This window comes from Doryrhamphus excisus, chromosome 23 (assembly GCF_030265055.1).
Source record: "Doryrhamphus excisus isolate RoL2022-K1 chromosome 23, RoL_Dexc_1.0, whole genome shotgun sequence".
Lineage (NCBI taxonomy): Eukaryota > Metazoa > Chordata > Actinopteri > Syngnathiformes > Syngnathidae > Doryrhamphus > Doryrhamphus excisus.
Genome location: NC_080488.1, coordinates 2,771,344 through 2,789,374, shown reverse-complemented (window position 1 = coordinate 2,789,374; position 18,031 = coordinate 2,771,344). Strand labels below are relative to the sequence as shown.

Sequence of the window (18,031 nt, the reverse complement as noted above, 5' to 3'; positions counted from 1 at the left end):
CCATCAGGATACCAGCTGCTATCATGCACTCGCACCAAAACACACACAGGATCACTTTTGATGTGCAAAGAGCTTTGAGGTCAGGATGTAAATCTTTATACTTACCCCATCCCCCTAATCGCCCTTTTTATAAACCCCCGCCCAAACACTCCATTCACCCATCTTCACTGGTGCAAAAATAACTCTATGAGCTCAGAGCCCAGAGAGGTATTCTTGGGTGACTTTTTATACGGGCTATTCCTTGTCAGACTGCAGTGGGGAGGCACCCCTGTCCCGGCGCAGGATAAACAGGATCAGCTGTGACACCCCACACATAAACAGACAGGACGCTCAGGTAAGATTCCCACACGCACAGGCCAGCTCACCTATTTCCTGTTTGCAAAACACACACCAATTAGACACCAATTATGCAGCTACGACACTTTAAGAGACACAATCAAAACATGAATTCATTAAATTGCTGTACACTGCAAGGTAATATAAGTACATAAATATTGAATATGTTTTGCTAAATGACTAGATATTAACATGTTAAAATATCAGCATTAATTACGGATGAAGGGAAAATAGTCTGCTGTCATAAAACATAATGTATATAGGATATCTACAAGGTATGTTTCTTGTATTTTGGATTGCTAAAAAAAATTAATCAATAAATCTGTGTCAATGAGCAACGTAAATGCATGTTCTTGAGTGGTTATTCACATGAGCAAAAAAACTGGACTTGTTATCAGGGCTAATTACAATACACTCCTGGTGGTAATCTACATCTGTAGTCACAGCCGCCCTGGGGTTGTAAAATAGATGTGTAAAAAACTCATGTACAAAATCATATCAAGTCATATCACCTCCTACTTCGGTACGTGACAAAAATAAAATAAAATAAAAAATTAAAAAAAAAATTGAAAAAAACTTAAATTAAATTTTTTTTTAAATTAAACTATATTAGGAAAGCAGGAAGTGAACAAATGTAACAGTTACTGATTGTAAAAGTACCAGATGGAGGGGTAGGATTTAATAAGCTTTGCTTCTTCCTACTCCTTTTCGGACATGTGGAACTGTGAACTGATTATGTGATGCATTCAATTGTAATCTGATGCATGTTCAAATGAAATAAAACCATTACCATTACCATAATTATACATATAAAAAAAGCCATAATAGTGTCTTTTCTACCAGTGGGAAATAATGATGCTGATGCACTCAGGCCTGGATGAAATGGTCAAGCACAAGATGCTGCAGGCGAAGGCGCTATCTCAAGAAGCCAAAGGAGGTAAGCATTAGAGATGACTCACTTTGTGTGGTGACGCTATCAACGACCTCTGCTATGGCGTTGTTATTTTTGAGTTCAGAACATTCTGTTCTCAATAAGATTAAGAAATAACAATATTATTTGTTAATTGTTATGTTGACACTCCGGTTTCCTCCCACATTCCAAAAACATGCTAGGTTAATTGGCGACTCCAAATTGTCCATAGGTATGAATGTGAGTGTGAATGGTTGTTTGTCTATATGTGCCCTGTGATTGGCTGGCGACTAGTTCAGGGTGTACCCCGCCTCTCGCCTGAAGACAGCTGGGATAGGCTCCAGCACCTCCCACGACCCTTGTGAAGATAAGCGGTAGAAAATGAATGAATGAGTTCTCCTCCTATTTTGTGTGGAAGTGGTAACTTTTTGGCTTCTTATTTTGTCTTTCCTGACCCTCGGCCATGTCTGTGTGGAGTTTGCATGTTCTCCCCGTGCATGCGTGGGTTTTCTCCGGGTACTCCGGTTTCCTCCCACATTCCAAAAACATGCTAGGTTAATTAGCGACTCCAAATTGTCCATAGGTATGAATGTGAGTGTGAATGGTTGTTTGTCTATATGTGCCATGTGATTGGCTGGCCACCAGTCCAGGGTGTACCCCGCCTCTCGCCCAAAGACAGCTGGGATAGGCTCCAGCACCACCGCGACCTTCGTGAGGAAAAAGCGGTAGAAAATGAATGAATGAATGCATGGAGGCAATGCAGTGGTGTCCATTCAAGTCCCAAAAGCACTGATATGTTCTCCAAACATTCCAGCAGGGAGTGTCCCGTTCGTCGTGTTTGTCCTGCAGCGGTACCCAAGAGCTAAGCTTTGAAACAGCGTTCCTCTAAACTCTGCAAAATGCGACTCCCACCAATGAATTTCACGCTCAAGGGGTGGCATATGCCCCAGCTACTCCATACACTTATCACAGGCAGGAAATAAGGCCGTTCCTTCGTCGCAGAGATTCCTATTTATATGCCGAGTTACCCATGCAACCCTGGACCACCACAACAAACATTATACACCCCCTGACAGCATCTTCAGGCTATTTCAGTGTCTCTGCTCTGTAAAGATATGACACAAGCCGTGATGAAAAAGCTTGGTGGTTTTCAACTCAATGATGCTTTATAGTCTTTAAATCAGGTTTTCCAAACTTACTTTCATTATTATTATTATTACGTCAACAACACATTTACATTGATGCTGTTGTTTATGTTTTCCAAATATTTCAACTTTCTTCTGAAATTCATTCATTCATTCATTTTCTACCGCTTTTCCTCACGAGGGTCGCAGGGGTGCTGGAGCCTATCCCAGCTGTCTTTTGGGCGAGAGGCGGGGTACACCCTGGACTGGTGGCCAGCCAATCACAGGGCACATATAGACAAACAACCATTCACACTCACATTCAAACCTTTTTGGAGACAATTTGGAGTCGCTAATTAACCTAGCATGTTTTTGGAATGTGGGAGGAAACCGGAGTACCCGGAGAAAACCCACGCATGCACGGGGAGAACATGCAAACTCCACACAGAGATGGCCGAGGGTGGGAAAAGACAAAATAAGAAGCCAAAAAGTTACCACTTCCACACAAAATAAGAGGAGAACTCATTCATTCATTCATTTTCTACCGCTTATCCTCACGAGGGTCTCTGGGGTGCTGGAGCCTATCCCAGCTGTCTTCAGGCGAGAAGCGGGGTACACCCAGAACTAGTCGCCAGCCAGACAAACAACCATTCACACTCACATTCATACCTATGGACAATTTTGGAATCGCCAATTAACCTAGCATGTTTTTGGAATGTGGGAGGAAACCGGAGTACCCGGAGAAAACACACGCATGCACAGGGAGAACATGCAAACTCCACACAGAGATGGCCGAGGGTGGAATTGAACCCGGGTCTCCTAGCTGTGAGGTCTGCGCGCTAACCACACGACCACCATGCATATTTTGACTATTTTTTTGTCAAATGTTTTCCTGTTAAATTTCATTTTTAGAATAAACAATAAACAAAACCCCCGGGCCGCACTTTGGACACCCCAGCTTTAAATAAGTAGTTAATAGAAGGAAATAAGAAGATGTTTGTCCAAAGGTTCCTGGGTCATCTAATGCCACCATGTTCCTACAATGTTTCCTCCACATCCTGTATACTTGCGTATTAAATCACACTCATGTGATGTCAGGGCGTCTAAATCTGGGCAAGAAGATCAGCGTCCCGCGAGATGTGATGATCGAGGAGCTCAACCTTCCGTCCAATCGAGGCTCTCGTATGTTTCAGGAGAGGCAGAAGAGAGCTGAGAGGTTCACGCTGGAGAACGCCTCCTTTGGTGCTCAAAACAACATAAGTGTAAGCATACTATTAGCTACTAACATTTATATTTCATCAATGAGCACATAACAATAATAAACAGTGTTGTTCGACAGTGAAGGATACTGAAGGATATTGATGATCTTCAGTCGGAATCCCACTTTCCACTTACTCTGTTTGTGCAGCTTGTACCCCGGCACGCCCATATAAGGAAGCCCGGCTCACTGTGACATCACAGGGAGCGGTGTTAGAAAAATCTGCATTATCCATCACAATAAAACAATATTCTAACAACATTTATAAGTCAGAAAAGTGGAAAAAGCACATTAGGACCGCTTTATTGAAGTCTATCATTCTAATTATGTTGACTTTCTAGCTCTAATTTCCTGTATTGTTCAGTCTTCTTACAGTCTGAAAGCAATTCATGGATAACCTTAGCCTTTTCATACTTCAGAAAACTTTGCAAAAGTGTGTCCTGATAGCTCAGAGCTATGATTAAAGTGAACTCTTAAAAGCCTTTTTGAGTGCAACAAATCTAACTGTCCCTTTCCCAGGCCCATCCAATGGCTGTTCCTCCCCCGCAAATCAGCGAAGCGCCTCGGGGAGGCAAAGAGAACCAAGCTATCTCTATCCCTGGTAAGCATAGCCTGGTCATGAACCTTCAGAAGACCGTAGCAAAGAAGGGCAGTCCTGGTGTCCTAGCCCCAGGTAAATAGAGCTATAGCATGACCGCTAGCTCAGCCTGGACAAGGCCAATGCTTGTAGGTGTTCTTCTGGAACATCAAGCATTGTATTGCTTTTAGTTTAACTGAGAGCTTTTTCTAACTAGTGGATGTAATTAACATAAGAATGGATTAATATAGCTCATCTTGCTTGGAGCTGCGACAATCTATGACAGGGGTCTCAAACTCAATTTAACTGGGGGCCGCTGGAGCTAGGGTCTGGGCAAGGCTGGGCTGCATCAGGTTTTCCCAAAAAAAGAAAAACGCATTTATTAAAAACAGAAAAATATACAAACTTTTTCAGTGCTTTGGTGCCGATTTTCTACAATAAAAGCTCTGATAAAACATTCCACTGTTCTCAAATATCTTAATTTTTATTTTTCTACACAAAATAAGATGAAAAATAAATAAACAAATCAAGAATAAAGAAAATCAATCAATCAGTAATAAATAAATAAATATAATAATAATAAAAACTTAAGAAACCACATATAATTGGTGGGTAGACAAATTATTTTTTTTCAGATTAAAATGAACAAAGCATTATTAGAGCCCTGTAGACATGACAAAACACGACTATAGTCACATTTATACTCTTTTTATTTACAACATATTGCGCAACTGCAGGGTCTTGAGACACATGCTAACTCGCAAACTAGAGAGCTAGCGACCCAAAACGGTAGCCTTCAAGTTATTTCCTTTCAACTTAAATAGCCAAAAACTTACCACTTCCACACGGATAGGGAGGATAACTATTAACAGTTATTTAACCTTTAACATGAACATTAATCAAACGTAATATTTTTTTCTGGGTACATGATACCATACAGCATCCATATCAAACTTGCACTAACTTTCATATCAAGGCGGGGGCCTCAAAGTAGTGTCCTGCGGGCCACATTTGGCCCGCAGGACGGCGTGTTTGAGACCCCTGATCTATGAGATGTACATCAATCAGAGCATTATCACTACATTCACGATGAATATCATTCTCAGATTTATACCCCCGCTTTTCCTCTGCCAGGATATTCCGGTCCACTGAGGGAGATTGCTCCTGAGAAGTTCAACACAACAGTGATTCCCAGATCCTACTGTTCCCCATGGAGGGAAGCTTTAGGCCAGAATGATGAGCTCCGGGAAGCCATCAGCGCCCAACTGGCTCCCCTACCGCAAAGATACCAGCCTGCCAAGTACAGGTGCTTCAACAGGTAAACACTGTGAAGCTAATAGTGTTAGAATTCCAGTTATTTATGAGTCCTGGGTAGGGGTGCAGTATAAAGGGGGAAAGTCAGCACAATTCCACTGTCCCTTGACTGCCAGGGGGGGCCAAAAATAGCTAACTTCTATGAAAAATCAGTAATTAATTCATTAAAAGGGGCCCTTGAGGCCCAGAATTTTGACTACATCTGTGTTAACTATTAAAAAGGAACCATAAAATCATTATTAATTTAGACTAAAACATTTTACTTTTTACATTTTGAAGACATTTCCGGAAACTTCCAGAAGATGAACGCCATTTTTATTAGCGTTATTAGCTTTGCCTTCATACACATATAGCTAAGTGTTAGCCACATAGCTGCGTTAGCTTCAAAAACTCACCATATTCCATCAAGTGTTGTTCTTTAAATGCCGCATTAAAATCATTATTAATTTAGACAAAAAACATTTTACTTACTTTTTGAAGACATTTCCGGAAACTTCCAGAAGAAGAACGCCATTTTATGGGGTTGTTAGCTTTGCCGTCATACACATATCGCTATTAGCTATATGTGAATGACGGCAAAGCACTTAAAGTGTTAGCCACATAGCTGCGTTAGCTTCAAAAACTCACCATATTCCATCAAATGTTGTTCTTTAAATGCCGCATTAAAGCGTTTTACTCCGTAAGATAGTTTTCGTGACATATGTTCACAATTAGGTTCCACACGGCAGACATTATTGCTTTTGTTTGGAGGGAAAGCGGGAGGACGACACTGCCAAAGATGTTATTCAGAGCAAGACAATTCACTGCATGAAAGGATCGCTGCGGGGCACAGGCGATCGATCTATTTTTTTATCTATCTGTATAGATCAGCATATCGGCCAATTCTGATTTATCTGAGCATTCTGAGAGTGGGGTGATTTTAGATCCTTAGAAGATCCCAAAAGGTGTTACATTTTAGATCCTTAGAGGATCCCAAAAGGTGTTAAATGGGGTTGAGGTCAGGACATTAAACTCATCTTGTCTTATCTTGGGAACATGAATGGGGAATAATTCAAGGGGTCACGTGGATGTGTCAGTACATTTGTCCAGACTCCACTGGAGGTGCAGCAACTTGAGAAAAATAAAGAAAAATCAATTTTCCATATCTGATTCTAGATTTCCGTGTAGTGACAAAGCATATAAACCTTTTCTCTTTAAATTACACTTTTTTGCTTTGTTTTTGAACATATATTATAACCTTTGGCTTGTACGTTTTTCTCTAAATATATTCATTTTTCCAACCAAATTTTCCAAAAAAAATCCAAAAAAGTTATTTTTCTATTATGTCTGTACCATTAATATTTCATCTTTATTCTTGTAAAATTCATTAATTAATTCATTTTCTACCGCTTTTTGGGTGCTGGAGCCTATCCCAGCTGTCTTTTGGCGAGAGGCGGGGTACACCCTGGACTGGTGGCCAGCCAATCACAGGGCACATATAGACAAACAACCATTCACACTCACATTCATACCTATGGACAATTTGGAGTCGCTAATTAACCTAGCATGTTTTTGGAATGAGGGAGGAAACCGCAGTACCCGGACAGGCAAACTCCACACAGAGATGGCCGGAATTGAACCCTTGTCTCCTAGCTGTGAGGTCTGCGCGCTAACCACACGATCACCATGCCGCCTCTTCATTATTATTAATTATGGGGTCTTTTTTTTCAGTTGTATTTTCTTGTTTGATTTCATTTTAAAAGGCCCCCAAAAAAAGCTGTGGGCCGCACTTTGGACACCCCTGGTCTATAAGATATAGGTCTCTTTCATGTGTTGTAATTACATTACAGTCGGAAAGCAGTTGGAAAAGGTCATCCATGTTGAAAGAGATCCACACATGATCTCACCACCAATACCATCTGGGCGCTAGTCCATGTTTCCACATAATTCAGACAGTCTACGACGCACCACCACCTTCTTGGACGGGTCTAATTTTGAAATCCAGTCACTTGAGATGATCCACTCGGGGGTGGTCTATCAACCTTCAAAGAATTGCAATCATGGCACACGGTGCACGAAACCCGCTGTGAGCAAAGACAAATGTTACTCTTGGGTAGATTTGATTGCCATAACCTCCAGGGAGGTTATGTCTTCAAGGGCATATGTTTGTTTGTACAGTACTGTATATGCAATTTTTGTCAGGTTGGAATAAAGAATATAATAATTTGTATTGAAATTTTATAGGTAGTTTTGTACATGGGCCAAGAAGGAAGCAGACCTAAAAATGGTGAGGCTCTGGATAAAGGTGCAAAAACAGGAATTTATTTTCTTTATTTTAAAGATACGGCACACCCGGAGGGAACATTTTCACAAAAATGAAGGACTTTTTACCTCACCCATATGCTGTAGTTATGAAATCAGAAGTCAAAACAAGCCATAATTACACACGTCAAAGATCGTATGTATGACAGGAGCACTTTAACCGACAACTGCTATAGTCAAAAATCCTCAATAAGAGAGTTGTGCTACTAACTATTTCCCAGTCTATGACGTCACTTGTTTTCTGCCGACCAGCCTGAAAATGACCCCCCTCCAGGATCTATTTACACCCCCCCCCCCCCAGATTGTGATGAAATTATGAACCCCCCCACCTAATGGACTGAGCAGCTGGTGATGTAAAAACAGGTTATCCTGTATTCCCTAAGAGCAGGGGTCTCAAACACGCATCCCGCGGGCCAAATGTGGCCCGCATGGCACAGTTTGAGGCCCCTTTAATGTTAGTGCAGCCCCGCGCAAGTTTGATATGGATGCTGTATGGTATCATGTACCCAGAAAAAAATTATTACATTTGATTAATGTTCATGTTAAAGGTTAAATAACTGTTAATAGTTATCCTCCCTATCCGTGTGGAAGTGGTAAGTTTTTGGCTATTTAAGTTTAAAGGAAATAACTTGAAGGCTACCGTTTAGGTCGCTAGCTGTCTAGTTTGCGAGTTAGCATGTGTCTCAAGACCCTGCAGTTGCGCAATATGTTGTAAATAAAAAGAGTATAAATGTGACTATAGTCGTGTTTTGTCATGTCTACAGGGCTCTAATAATGCTTTGTTCATTTTAATCTGAAAAAAATAATTTGTCTACCCACCAACTATATGTGGTTTCTTAAGTTTTTATTATATTTAAAACTGATTGTCTTTATTCTTGATTTATTTTATTTTTATGTTTGTCTCACCCAGACCCTAGCTCCAGTGCCCCCCAAGTATGAGTTTGAGACCCCTGCCTAAGAGTATCGCAAGATAACCAGAGAAGCTATTGCGGCCATGTGATGATATTGTTTAACACTACACTTGAGTTTCAACTTTCAGGTCTGCCGTGCCGTTTGGAGGTGGAGCGGCTAGCAAGAGAGTGATCCCCGTTATCAGCTTCGAGGCCCTCGAACCCAAGACCCTACCTGGTGCCGCCCTGGACCGCATGTGTCAACGGCCTAATTTCAACAGAGCGCCCACAGGATGGGGAGGTCACGATTCCCCTGAATCTAATGACCTATGAAAAAGAACTCATTAGCTTGAGATTGTCATGCTGCCTTAACAACTATAAAAAAAACACTTAATACATGATGTTATCTGCTATTCTGAGCATCTGAGGCAAATGCGGGATAATGAAATTAAGAGTTATTTTCCACAGTGGAGTGCAGGACGACACAGGATGATTAGATCAGCTCTAATTTTTTCTGTTCCATTTAGTATATTTATATACACAGAGGCCTTTTAAACGTCTTTTTAATTGGAGAAGGAAATATTCAAATAAAACCTCTTCATAAACTACCTTAAGCTGTTGTTGAATATGAAGTTTATTTAAAAAAAAAAAAAAGTGAGAAGCCTTGGCAGGCTGCACTGATTCAGTCCATGTGCAGCACGGAGGTGAGAAAATAAATCTTGATGGTATCCTGCATGTTTTAGTTCCCTAAATTCCACCCGGGTGACAGCATGTTTCAGGGCACTCAGGCGGCATGAAAACAGGTGTGACCGGAGAAGGGGGGCAGGGGGGTGGGGGAAAAAAACAAAACAAAAAAACAACCAATCACAGTTTGGAGTTTGAGCCTGGCAGCTAGTCACCGTGACGTGCACCGTGAGCAGCATGGGCACCCATGCGCTGAGGGTCCTGGGAGGGGTAGTGGATTTGACCCGGTGGTCTCATGCTCATGGGCGGAGGTGGCATAGGGGGAGCCATGGGACCCATGGGGTGAAACATTGGGGGGCCAAAACCTAGCGGAAAATACAATACATAAATAAATATGTATTGGAGATATGCATGATGATCTTTTGTGTCTGTATTTGTACTGAGTTTACCTGGAGGAGGTGGGTTGAGGCCTGGAGGTGGGGGCAGTGTAAGGTTCATGACGGCTGGAGGTGTGCTCGGGTCCAAGTTGAAGTAGTTTGCCGGGGCCTCGTCGTCCAGAGGAGGTGGTGGAGGTAGTGCTGCACCCATGACAAAAACAAAATGAGCCCAATGTTCTGTGCTGATGTCTCAAATAGAGATGAGCCTGAACACCCCATGATGAACTGCAGTCGTCTTTTGCCATTCAAAACATCAATCCCTCATTCTATCGATTTCTATCGCGGGGGGGGCGGGGGTTCTATGAAAATGCACCTGTGGGAGCCTTGTTCACTACTGAAATCGCTACTGCTTTCCTTAGCATTAGAACAGAGGTCTCAAACACGCGGCCCAAATGTGGCCCACAGGACACTAGTTTGAGGCCCCCGCCTTGATATGAAAATTTAATGTTAGTTTGATATGGATGCTGTATGGTATCATGTACCCAGAAAAAATTATTACGTTTGATTAATGTTCATGTTAAAGGTTAAATACCTGTTAATAGTTATCCTCCCTATCCGTGTGGAAGTGGTAGGTTTTTGGCTATTTAAGTTTAAAGGAAATAACTTGAAGGTTACCGTTTTGGGTCGCTAGCTGTCTAGTTTGCGAGTTAGCATGTGTCTCAAGACCCTGCAGTTGCGCAATATGTTGTAAATAAAAAGAGTATAAATGTGACTATAGTCGTGTTTTGTCATGTCTACAGGGCTCTAATAATGCTTTGTTCATTTTAATCTGAAAAAAAAATAATTTGTCTATTCACCAACTATATGTGGTTTCTTAAGTTTTTATTATTATTATATTTATTTATTACTGATTGATTTTCTTTATTCTTGATTTGTTTATTTATTTGTCATCTTATTTTGTGTAGAAAAATAAAAAGTAAGATATTTGAGAACAGTGGAATGATTTATCAGAGCTTTTGTAGAAAATCATAACCAAAGCAAAGTTTATTAATTTCTGTTTTTAATAAATGCGTTTTTTTTTTTTAAAACCTGATGCGGCCCAGTCTCACCCAGACCCTAGCTCCAATTAACTGTGATTAATAAAAGAGAGCGATGTACACATTTCAACTCACCTCCTGGTAGTCCTGGCACAGGATCAAGTCTGGTACCCATCTCACTGACACCTTCGCCCTCCTTTCCTCTCGCCGCCTGAGACCTAAAAAGACATATTATTACAAGCTTCAAAGGCGTTCAACCGTTCTTTATTCTACTGCGTTTAGATACTACTGACGTCTTACCTTCCCCATTTGACAGTCAGCCTCTGACCATTGACAATGAGCTTGTTGAAGGACTTCTCTGCAGCCATTTCCGCAGCTTGCCGTGTGGCAAACTGGATGAAAGCACACTGCTGCCTTTGCACGATTGTAATGGTACGGATCTCACCAAACTGGTAGAAGAAACCCCTTTAAAAAAAAAAAAAACCAGAATGTCAACACTGAAAAAACTAACACTGCTACTTATATGACATAAGATGCTCACTTGAGATCTCCATCTGTGACGGTTTCGCCCAGACCCCCAATGTACAGAGTGGTGATGGACTTGTCATCAGGCGGGTCCAGCCTGGGCATGGCGGAGGCCCTCTTCAGCAGCTTGTCAGCAACCGGATCATTGATTCCATAATAACGGTCCTTGATGTTCTGATCTGCAAGCGGGTCATCGGGATCTGTGGGTTTCTCGTGCCTGGGAGAAACAATAACAAGGCTGATGTGGTGGAACTCATGTCATATTGCTTACTGCAGTCACTCAACAAAAGGCAAAAGTGATGCAATGGGCTTGATAAATTATAACACAGGGGTCTCAAACACGTGGCCTGCAGGACACTAGTTTGAGGCCCCCGCCTTGATATGAAAGTTTAATGTTAGTGCGGCACGCACAAGTTTGATATGGATGCTGTATGGTATCATGTACCCAGAAAAAATTATTACGTTTGATTAATGTTCATGTTAAAGGTTAAATAACTGTTAATAGTTATCCTCCCTATCCGTGTGGAAGTGGTAAGTTTTTGGCTTTTTAAGTTTAAAAGGAAATAACTTGAAGGCTACCGTTTAGGTCGCTAGCTCTCTAGTTTGCGAGTTAGCATGTGTCTCAAGACCCTGCAGTTGCGCAATATGTTGTAAATAAAAAGAGTATAAATGTGACTATAGTCGTGTTTTGTCATGTCTACAGGGCTCTAATAATGCTTTGTTCATTTTAATCTGAAAAAAAAAATTAATGTCTAATCACCAACTATATGTTGTTTCTTAAGTTTTTATTATTATATTTATTTATTTATTACTGATTGATTTTCTTTATTCTTGATTTGTTTATTTATTTTTCATCTTATTTTGTGCAGAAAAATAAAAATTAAGATATTTGAGAACAATGGAATGTTTTATCAGAGCTTTTCTTGTAGAAAATCGGAACCAAAGCAAAGTTTATTCATTTTTCTGTTTTTAATAAATGTGTTTTTTGGAAAACCTGATGCGGTCCAGCCTCGCCCAGACCCTAGCTCCAGTGGCCCTCAGGTAAATTGACTTTGAGACCCCTGTTATAACATCTAAGAAGCTGTGTCACTTACCTGTAGGGACACTCCTCCCCTCTCCTACACTCTCCTTTAACCCAGAACGAGCAGATATGTGGACGGTTCCTCTTGTAGTACGGCGTGGTCCGGGCCAGTTTCAACAGCATGTCACTGGAGCTGGTTGCCTTGCCAACCTGGCCGCCCGGCTTTGTGCCTTCCGAAATAGCGAGCTGGGAACAAACACGGCCACAAAGACCTATGAGGGACCAATCAATTGACTTTCGGCAAAGAAGGCCGTTTAACTGGGCCCAGACATTCCACAAATCCTAAGCGCTCTCTTAGGAAAAATATATTTTAAACACCACAGAATTTACTAATGTAATTAAATCCAAGTAAGCTGTATTCTTGTGCATTCAAACATTCAATCAAGGCAGGAGTAGATGGAGTATTTGCATATATACTCTACCTATAGCGGGGGTCTCAAAATCGCGGCCCGCGAGACGCTAGTTTAAAAAAAACAAATACACGTTTTGACATTCAAATACCTCTCTCTCCATGTTCTGTGTATAGTATTCCTTATTCACATCCGACCGAGGAATGTCATCTTTAATAGCGAGGCCAGTGTCTCGAACCTGAATGGGCAAACCTGTCAAAGAAACATATAGTTCATAAGAGGGGTACTAACACAAGCCAGTGGATAACATAAGCCAGGAAGAAATCAAACACCTACCGTACTCCAGGTCCAGCAGACACGTCTGACAAACGTTCTTCATTTTACTGCAAGTCTGACAGACTTCGGTTTTCTTGAAACGCATCCGCGTCCCTGGACACCAGCGGAACACGGTGAAGGGCCGAGCACAGATCTGTTGGAAAAACATACCAATGTTATTACCAGGAAGGTAAAGTTACGTGTTTAATCTACATTGTGTTTGGCCGTTGCTGTGGTTTGGGGTAGTTATGCAAAACATACCTTGCATTCTTTCCCATATTTCTCTTTGGTCTGGGAAATAAGAGGGCAGAAAAAGTGTGAAACCACACATGTTAAAGCACAGAAATTAGATATTTAATTTACAATTACACACTTATTCACTCACCATACGGATGTAAGGGTTTTCTCCTAAACATGTCTGACACAGAATTGGGAAATCCTGAAACAGGAATGTAATTTAACATTTAGTCAATCACGTCTCGTAGCATCCAACAGTTTCAAAAATTGTCGAGCTGTAATTCTGCTCGGTTTATGCCTTCTACGCATGTATGTCTATACATCAAATAACACCACTTTTTAAGTTTTACTACCAACATAAAAAAATAAACGATGAAACTTCGGGTTTCATTGCAATTGACGTAGCGTGCTAATGCTAGGCTAGCTTTACACTAGTTAGCATTCAAATGATGTGCTTATTCATTAAGACTTAAAATTCCGCTGTAGTCTCAGTTAAACGACCGTTCAACTGACTTTTTGTAGAGCTAATTGTAAAATAAATTACCAAAAACGCTGACGTTCACAAGCTAAGAAAAACGGGCTAGCATCCACGTTGCTGGCCAACACTAGCTTAGCTTAGCTTGTTAATGCTAACTAGCCGCGCAAAGAACGAGTCATATTTGCGATAAACAGAGCAGATTTAAAACAAATGTCACTTCCCCCACAGTAACACGGTAAATAAAGTTCCACAAACGATGCCTATGGATGATAAAATATGATGTTTAAACGTACCGCGTCTTCCCAGTTCTGTCTATTGTATGTGTTGGAGCCGAGGGACGTCGCCATTTTGCGAAATGTGATGTCAGACCGCGCTTGCGCTAACAGCAGTGCCTCGTTTCACCTGAGGGGGTCGCCCTTTTTCAAGAAGCCCATGTGGCGCTGTCCATAAGCCAACAAAGGAAGTGAACTAGTGGGATAATAACATGACTAAATCAATACATGTTATTATGTTATGTATAGAGGATCATATAGTGCATTAGCTGCTATTTTCATCAGTATTGCATTATAACCTTTATTGTTTCTTCTTCTGCAGTTGATAGCGTGTAGATGTTTAATCCAATTGTGTTGTCTGCTTACAGTTTAGCTGCCCACCTGTTCCCTTCAGGTCAGCATGTCTTTGCTGTGTGAAACTCCAATTAGAGGAGCACAAAATGTTTGCCGTATCGGATTGTCATTAAGCCCCTGATGTTTAGTTAAGTTCTGGGTGACGTTGTCGAGTCAAAGGATTAGAGCAAGTATCTCTTTCTCAGCGTATTTGCTTCTCAGTTAGGGTTTGTTAAGAACATGCACATAATACACGGTAATTGAATTTTCACGAGAAAGCGTCAAGAGGATCTTGAGAGCGTCTTCCTGCTTCTTCTTCAGTGAGAGCATTTTTTTTAAAGGATCACCAAGATCCTTATGGGGGCATTGGCATCTTGGTTTTAACAAGTCGTGTGACCCTGAATGTCTCTTCTTCTGTCATGTGATGTGGATGAGACAACCAAAGCTGTTTTGAAGGACGGCTTTGTCTCGGCTTTAGCCACTCGGTAATCACAATCACCAACCTCATGAGTCACAAGGTCAGAGGACACGACGGTGAACAACCTCGCAGCTGCAACATTTTTTAAACGAAAAGAAAACAAGTGTCGGCCATATAAGCAAATTAAGCCAAATAGGACATAGAGGACATCGTGGCATTTCCACTCATATGTGATCTGTTGGAGTTTGGCCAAGGAAATCGAACATCGAGTCTCCCCAAAATGGCAGCCATATTTACCAGCATGTTTTACGGGCACAAGAGAAATAAGTGTTTTTAAAGGCAGTAAGTGTTCTATGTGTTTTTGTTTACAATCAGTACTTTTTATTTCTTATACAGTTTATAACAGGGGTCTCAAACTTAATTTACTTGGGGGCCACTGGAGCTAGGGTCTGGGTGAGACTGGGTTTTTCCAAAAAAAAAAACCCCAAAAAACGCATTTATTAAAAATTTAAAAAAAAATTTCTACAAGAAAATCTCTGATAAAATATTCCACTGTTCTCAAATATCTTTTTATTTTTCTACACAAAATAAGATGAAAAATAAATAAACAAATCAAGAATAAAGAAAATCAATCAATCAGCAATAAATAAATATAATAATAATAATAAAAACTTAAGAAACCACATATAGTTGGTGGGTAGACAAATTATTTTTTTCAGATTAAAATTAATAAGTCATTATTAGAGCCCTGTAGACATGACAAAACACGACTATAGTCACATTTATACTCTTTTTATTTACAACATATTGCGCAACTGCAGGGTCTTGAGACACATGCTAACTTGCAAACTAGAGAGCTAGCGACCTAAACGGTAGCCTTCAAGTTATTTACTTTAAACTTAAATAGCCAAAAACTTACCACTTCCACACGGATAGGGAGGATAACTATTAACAGTTATTTAACCTTTAACATGAACATGAATCAAACGTAATAATTTTTTCTGGGTACATGATACCATACAGCATCCATATCAAACATTAAACTTTCATATCAAGGTGGGGGCCTCAAACTAGTGTCGTGCGGGCCACATTTGGCCCGCGGGCCGTGTGTTTGAGACCCCTGGTTTATAAAATACAGTCAAACCAGAAAAGATGTTAGATGAATTATTCATTTGCTACAACATAATCCACTTCTTAGGACATTGCGTCAAAAAAATAAATACAGTGCAGTTCTACACCACTGCATATTACAACCACAATAATAAACAACCCGGCTGAGTATTAATATCCTTGTAAAGGTATTTTTGATGTATCGGATGCCATCAGATTGTACCGGTGTACCTAACATTCAAGCCAGTGACGTTTAGTGGTTTAGTGGTTTAGTCTTGAAATCTCAAACGCACATGAAGTTTAATGGCGAGTGAGTAATCTTATACCACAGCGAGCCTTTAAAAACTATCAGGAAATAGGCTAATCCCAGTAATACTGTATACTTATTCCGGAGTAGAAGAGATACACACACACACAAACACAGTTCATAATCTCATGACTGAAGTGCACAGATTGGTTTAAGCTCTGGCAGGGATATGAACACACACACACACACACACACACACATCGTTTCTTTTGTGCAGCAGAAAGTATGTATGTGTGCAAGCGTCTGCATGCATATTTATACATGCTGCATATTTTGTCCGTATTTAGTTCTAAATGTATAACTCTTTCATTGCACTTGCTTGGATAAACTCCATATCACCACTTGTACATATGTACGATGCTGTTCTGGGTTACTTTATAAGCCTTCAATTCTACCTTTGTGTGTATTTTGTGTGAATATAGTGCTGTGAAGCTCATCATGGGATTAATCAAGTATCTAGCTATGTATGTATGCATATTAATATTTAGTACATTGGTCATGTTTATTTATTACATTATTACCATACCATATCCGTACTATATTATTATATTTATTACTAGTATAGCTTTTTCATCTACTGCTCTGTTTGAAGCCTTCAATTTTTATTGAAGGCGTGTACTTTTGTACGAAAAAAAAAAACTATATATATAAAACTATATTAGGAAAGCAGGAAGTGAACAAATGTAACAGTTACTGATTGTAAAAGTACCAGATGGAGGGGTAGGATTTAATAAGCTTTGCGTCTTCCTACTCCTTTTGGACATGTGGAACTGTGAACTGATTATGTGACAAAAAATATTAATAAAAAAATAAAAAATTATTAAAAAAAACTTAAACATATTAGGAAAGCAGGAAGTGAACAAATGTATTAGTTACTGGTTGTAAAAGTACCAGATGGAGGGGTAGGATTTAATAAGCTTTGCTTCTTCCTGCTCCTTTTGGACATGTGGAACTGTGAACTGAATATCCAAAAAAAATAAATAAATAATAATAAAAAAAACTTAATCATATTAGGAAAGCAGGAAGTGAACAAATGTAACAGTTACTGATTATAAAAGTACCAGATGGAGGGGTAGGATTTAATAAGCTTTGCTTCTTCCTACTCCTTTTGGACATGTGGAACTGTGAACTGATTATGTGATGCATTCAATTGTAATATGATGCATGTTCAAATGAAATAAAACCATTACCATTACCATTTATGCTTTTATTATTATGCATAAATTATTATATTATTTATGCTATACTTTTGGACATGTGGAACTGTGAACTGATTATGTGATGCATTCAATTGTAATGTGATGCATGTTCAAATGAAAAAAAAACATTACCATGACCATTTATTGATGTTTTTGCTCATGTAGATTGTATTTAAATGTATCCACATGACGTGAATAAAAATGTGCCTCTCCGGCGCCCCCTATGGACAGTAATGGGCCAGTGCGGGCGGACAGAGCTGCAGAAAGAGAGAGGGAGCATTCTCAGATTTCCCGACTTCTCCCAGCCGCCGTGCAGCTTCCACATCACAGCCGTCGACACCTCGCTTTATTATCGAGAAAACCAGCACCAACAACCATCTCGGGGAGTTGACGTCGCTGCGAATAAGGTGAGTACATCGACGCCGAGCAACCTCGTCGTGCTGTTTACGCACATGTCGCCCCCGCCGCTTGCTTTATCGCTCGCCCTCCCAGGCTATGCTAGCAGTGTGCTGGCGCAGGCGGAAAGCGAGGCCAGCCTTCGGCCTCCAGGAGCTCAGTCCCCGGGCTGGGAAAACACCGAGCCCCGGTGATCGAGCGG

The 18,031-nt window shown here is 40.5% G+C and overlaps 3 protein-coding genes across 4 annotated transcripts in view; 2 read left to right on the top strand and 1 right to left on the bottom strand.

Moving 5' to 3' along the window:
- The first annotated feature begins 227 nt into the window (after positions 1–227).
- Positions 228–9,541, top strand: LOC131110528 (myozenin-2). 2 transcript variants are annotated; one of them, XM_058063736.1, is made up of 6 exons: positions 228–334; positions 1,180–1,273; positions 3,469–3,632; positions 4,148–4,229; positions 5,340–5,523; positions 8,860–9,541. In XM_058063736.1, exons 2-6 carry the CDS (start codon positions 1,189–1,191, stop codon positions 9,041–9,043), a joined length of 699 nt encoding a protein of 232 aa, XP_057919719.1. In that variant the 5' UTR covers positions 228–334; positions 1,180–1,188; the 3' UTR covers positions 9,044–9,541. The 2 variants fall into 2 exon arrangements, with proteins under 2 accessions (XP_057919719.1, XP_057919718.1); XM_058063735.1 differs by having other exon boundaries at positions 4,148–4,301.
- Positions 9,327–14,199, bottom strand: rbm22 (RNA binding motif protein 22). The gene is made up of 11 exons (XM_058063734.1): positions 14,088–14,199; positions 13,465–13,518; positions 13,341–13,370; positions 13,101–13,233; positions 12,916–13,016; positions 12,428–12,600; positions 11,350–11,550; positions 11,109–11,273; positions 10,944–11,026; positions 9,844–9,972; positions 9,327–9,759 (listed from the first exon to the last, which is right to left on the bottom strand). The coding sequence occupies exons 1-11, from the start codon at positions 14,139–14,141 to the stop codon at positions 9,602–9,604; spliced, it is 1,281 nt and encodes a 426-aa protein (XP_057919717.1). The 5' UTR covers positions 14,142–14,199; the 3' UTR covers positions 9,327–9,601.
- Positions 14,200–17,672: 3,473 nt separating this feature from the next.
- The window catches only part of LOC131110125 (bifunctional heparan sulfate N-deacetylase/N-sulfotransferase 1-like), a 68,187-nt gene continuing 67,828 nt past the window's right edge, over positions 17,673–18,031 (top strand). Inside the window, exon 1 of the mRNA XM_058062854.1 lies at positions 17,673–17,840. The gene's annotated coding sequence lies outside the window, so the exon portion shown is untranslated. The remainder of the gene's footprint in view (positions 17,841–18,031) is intronic.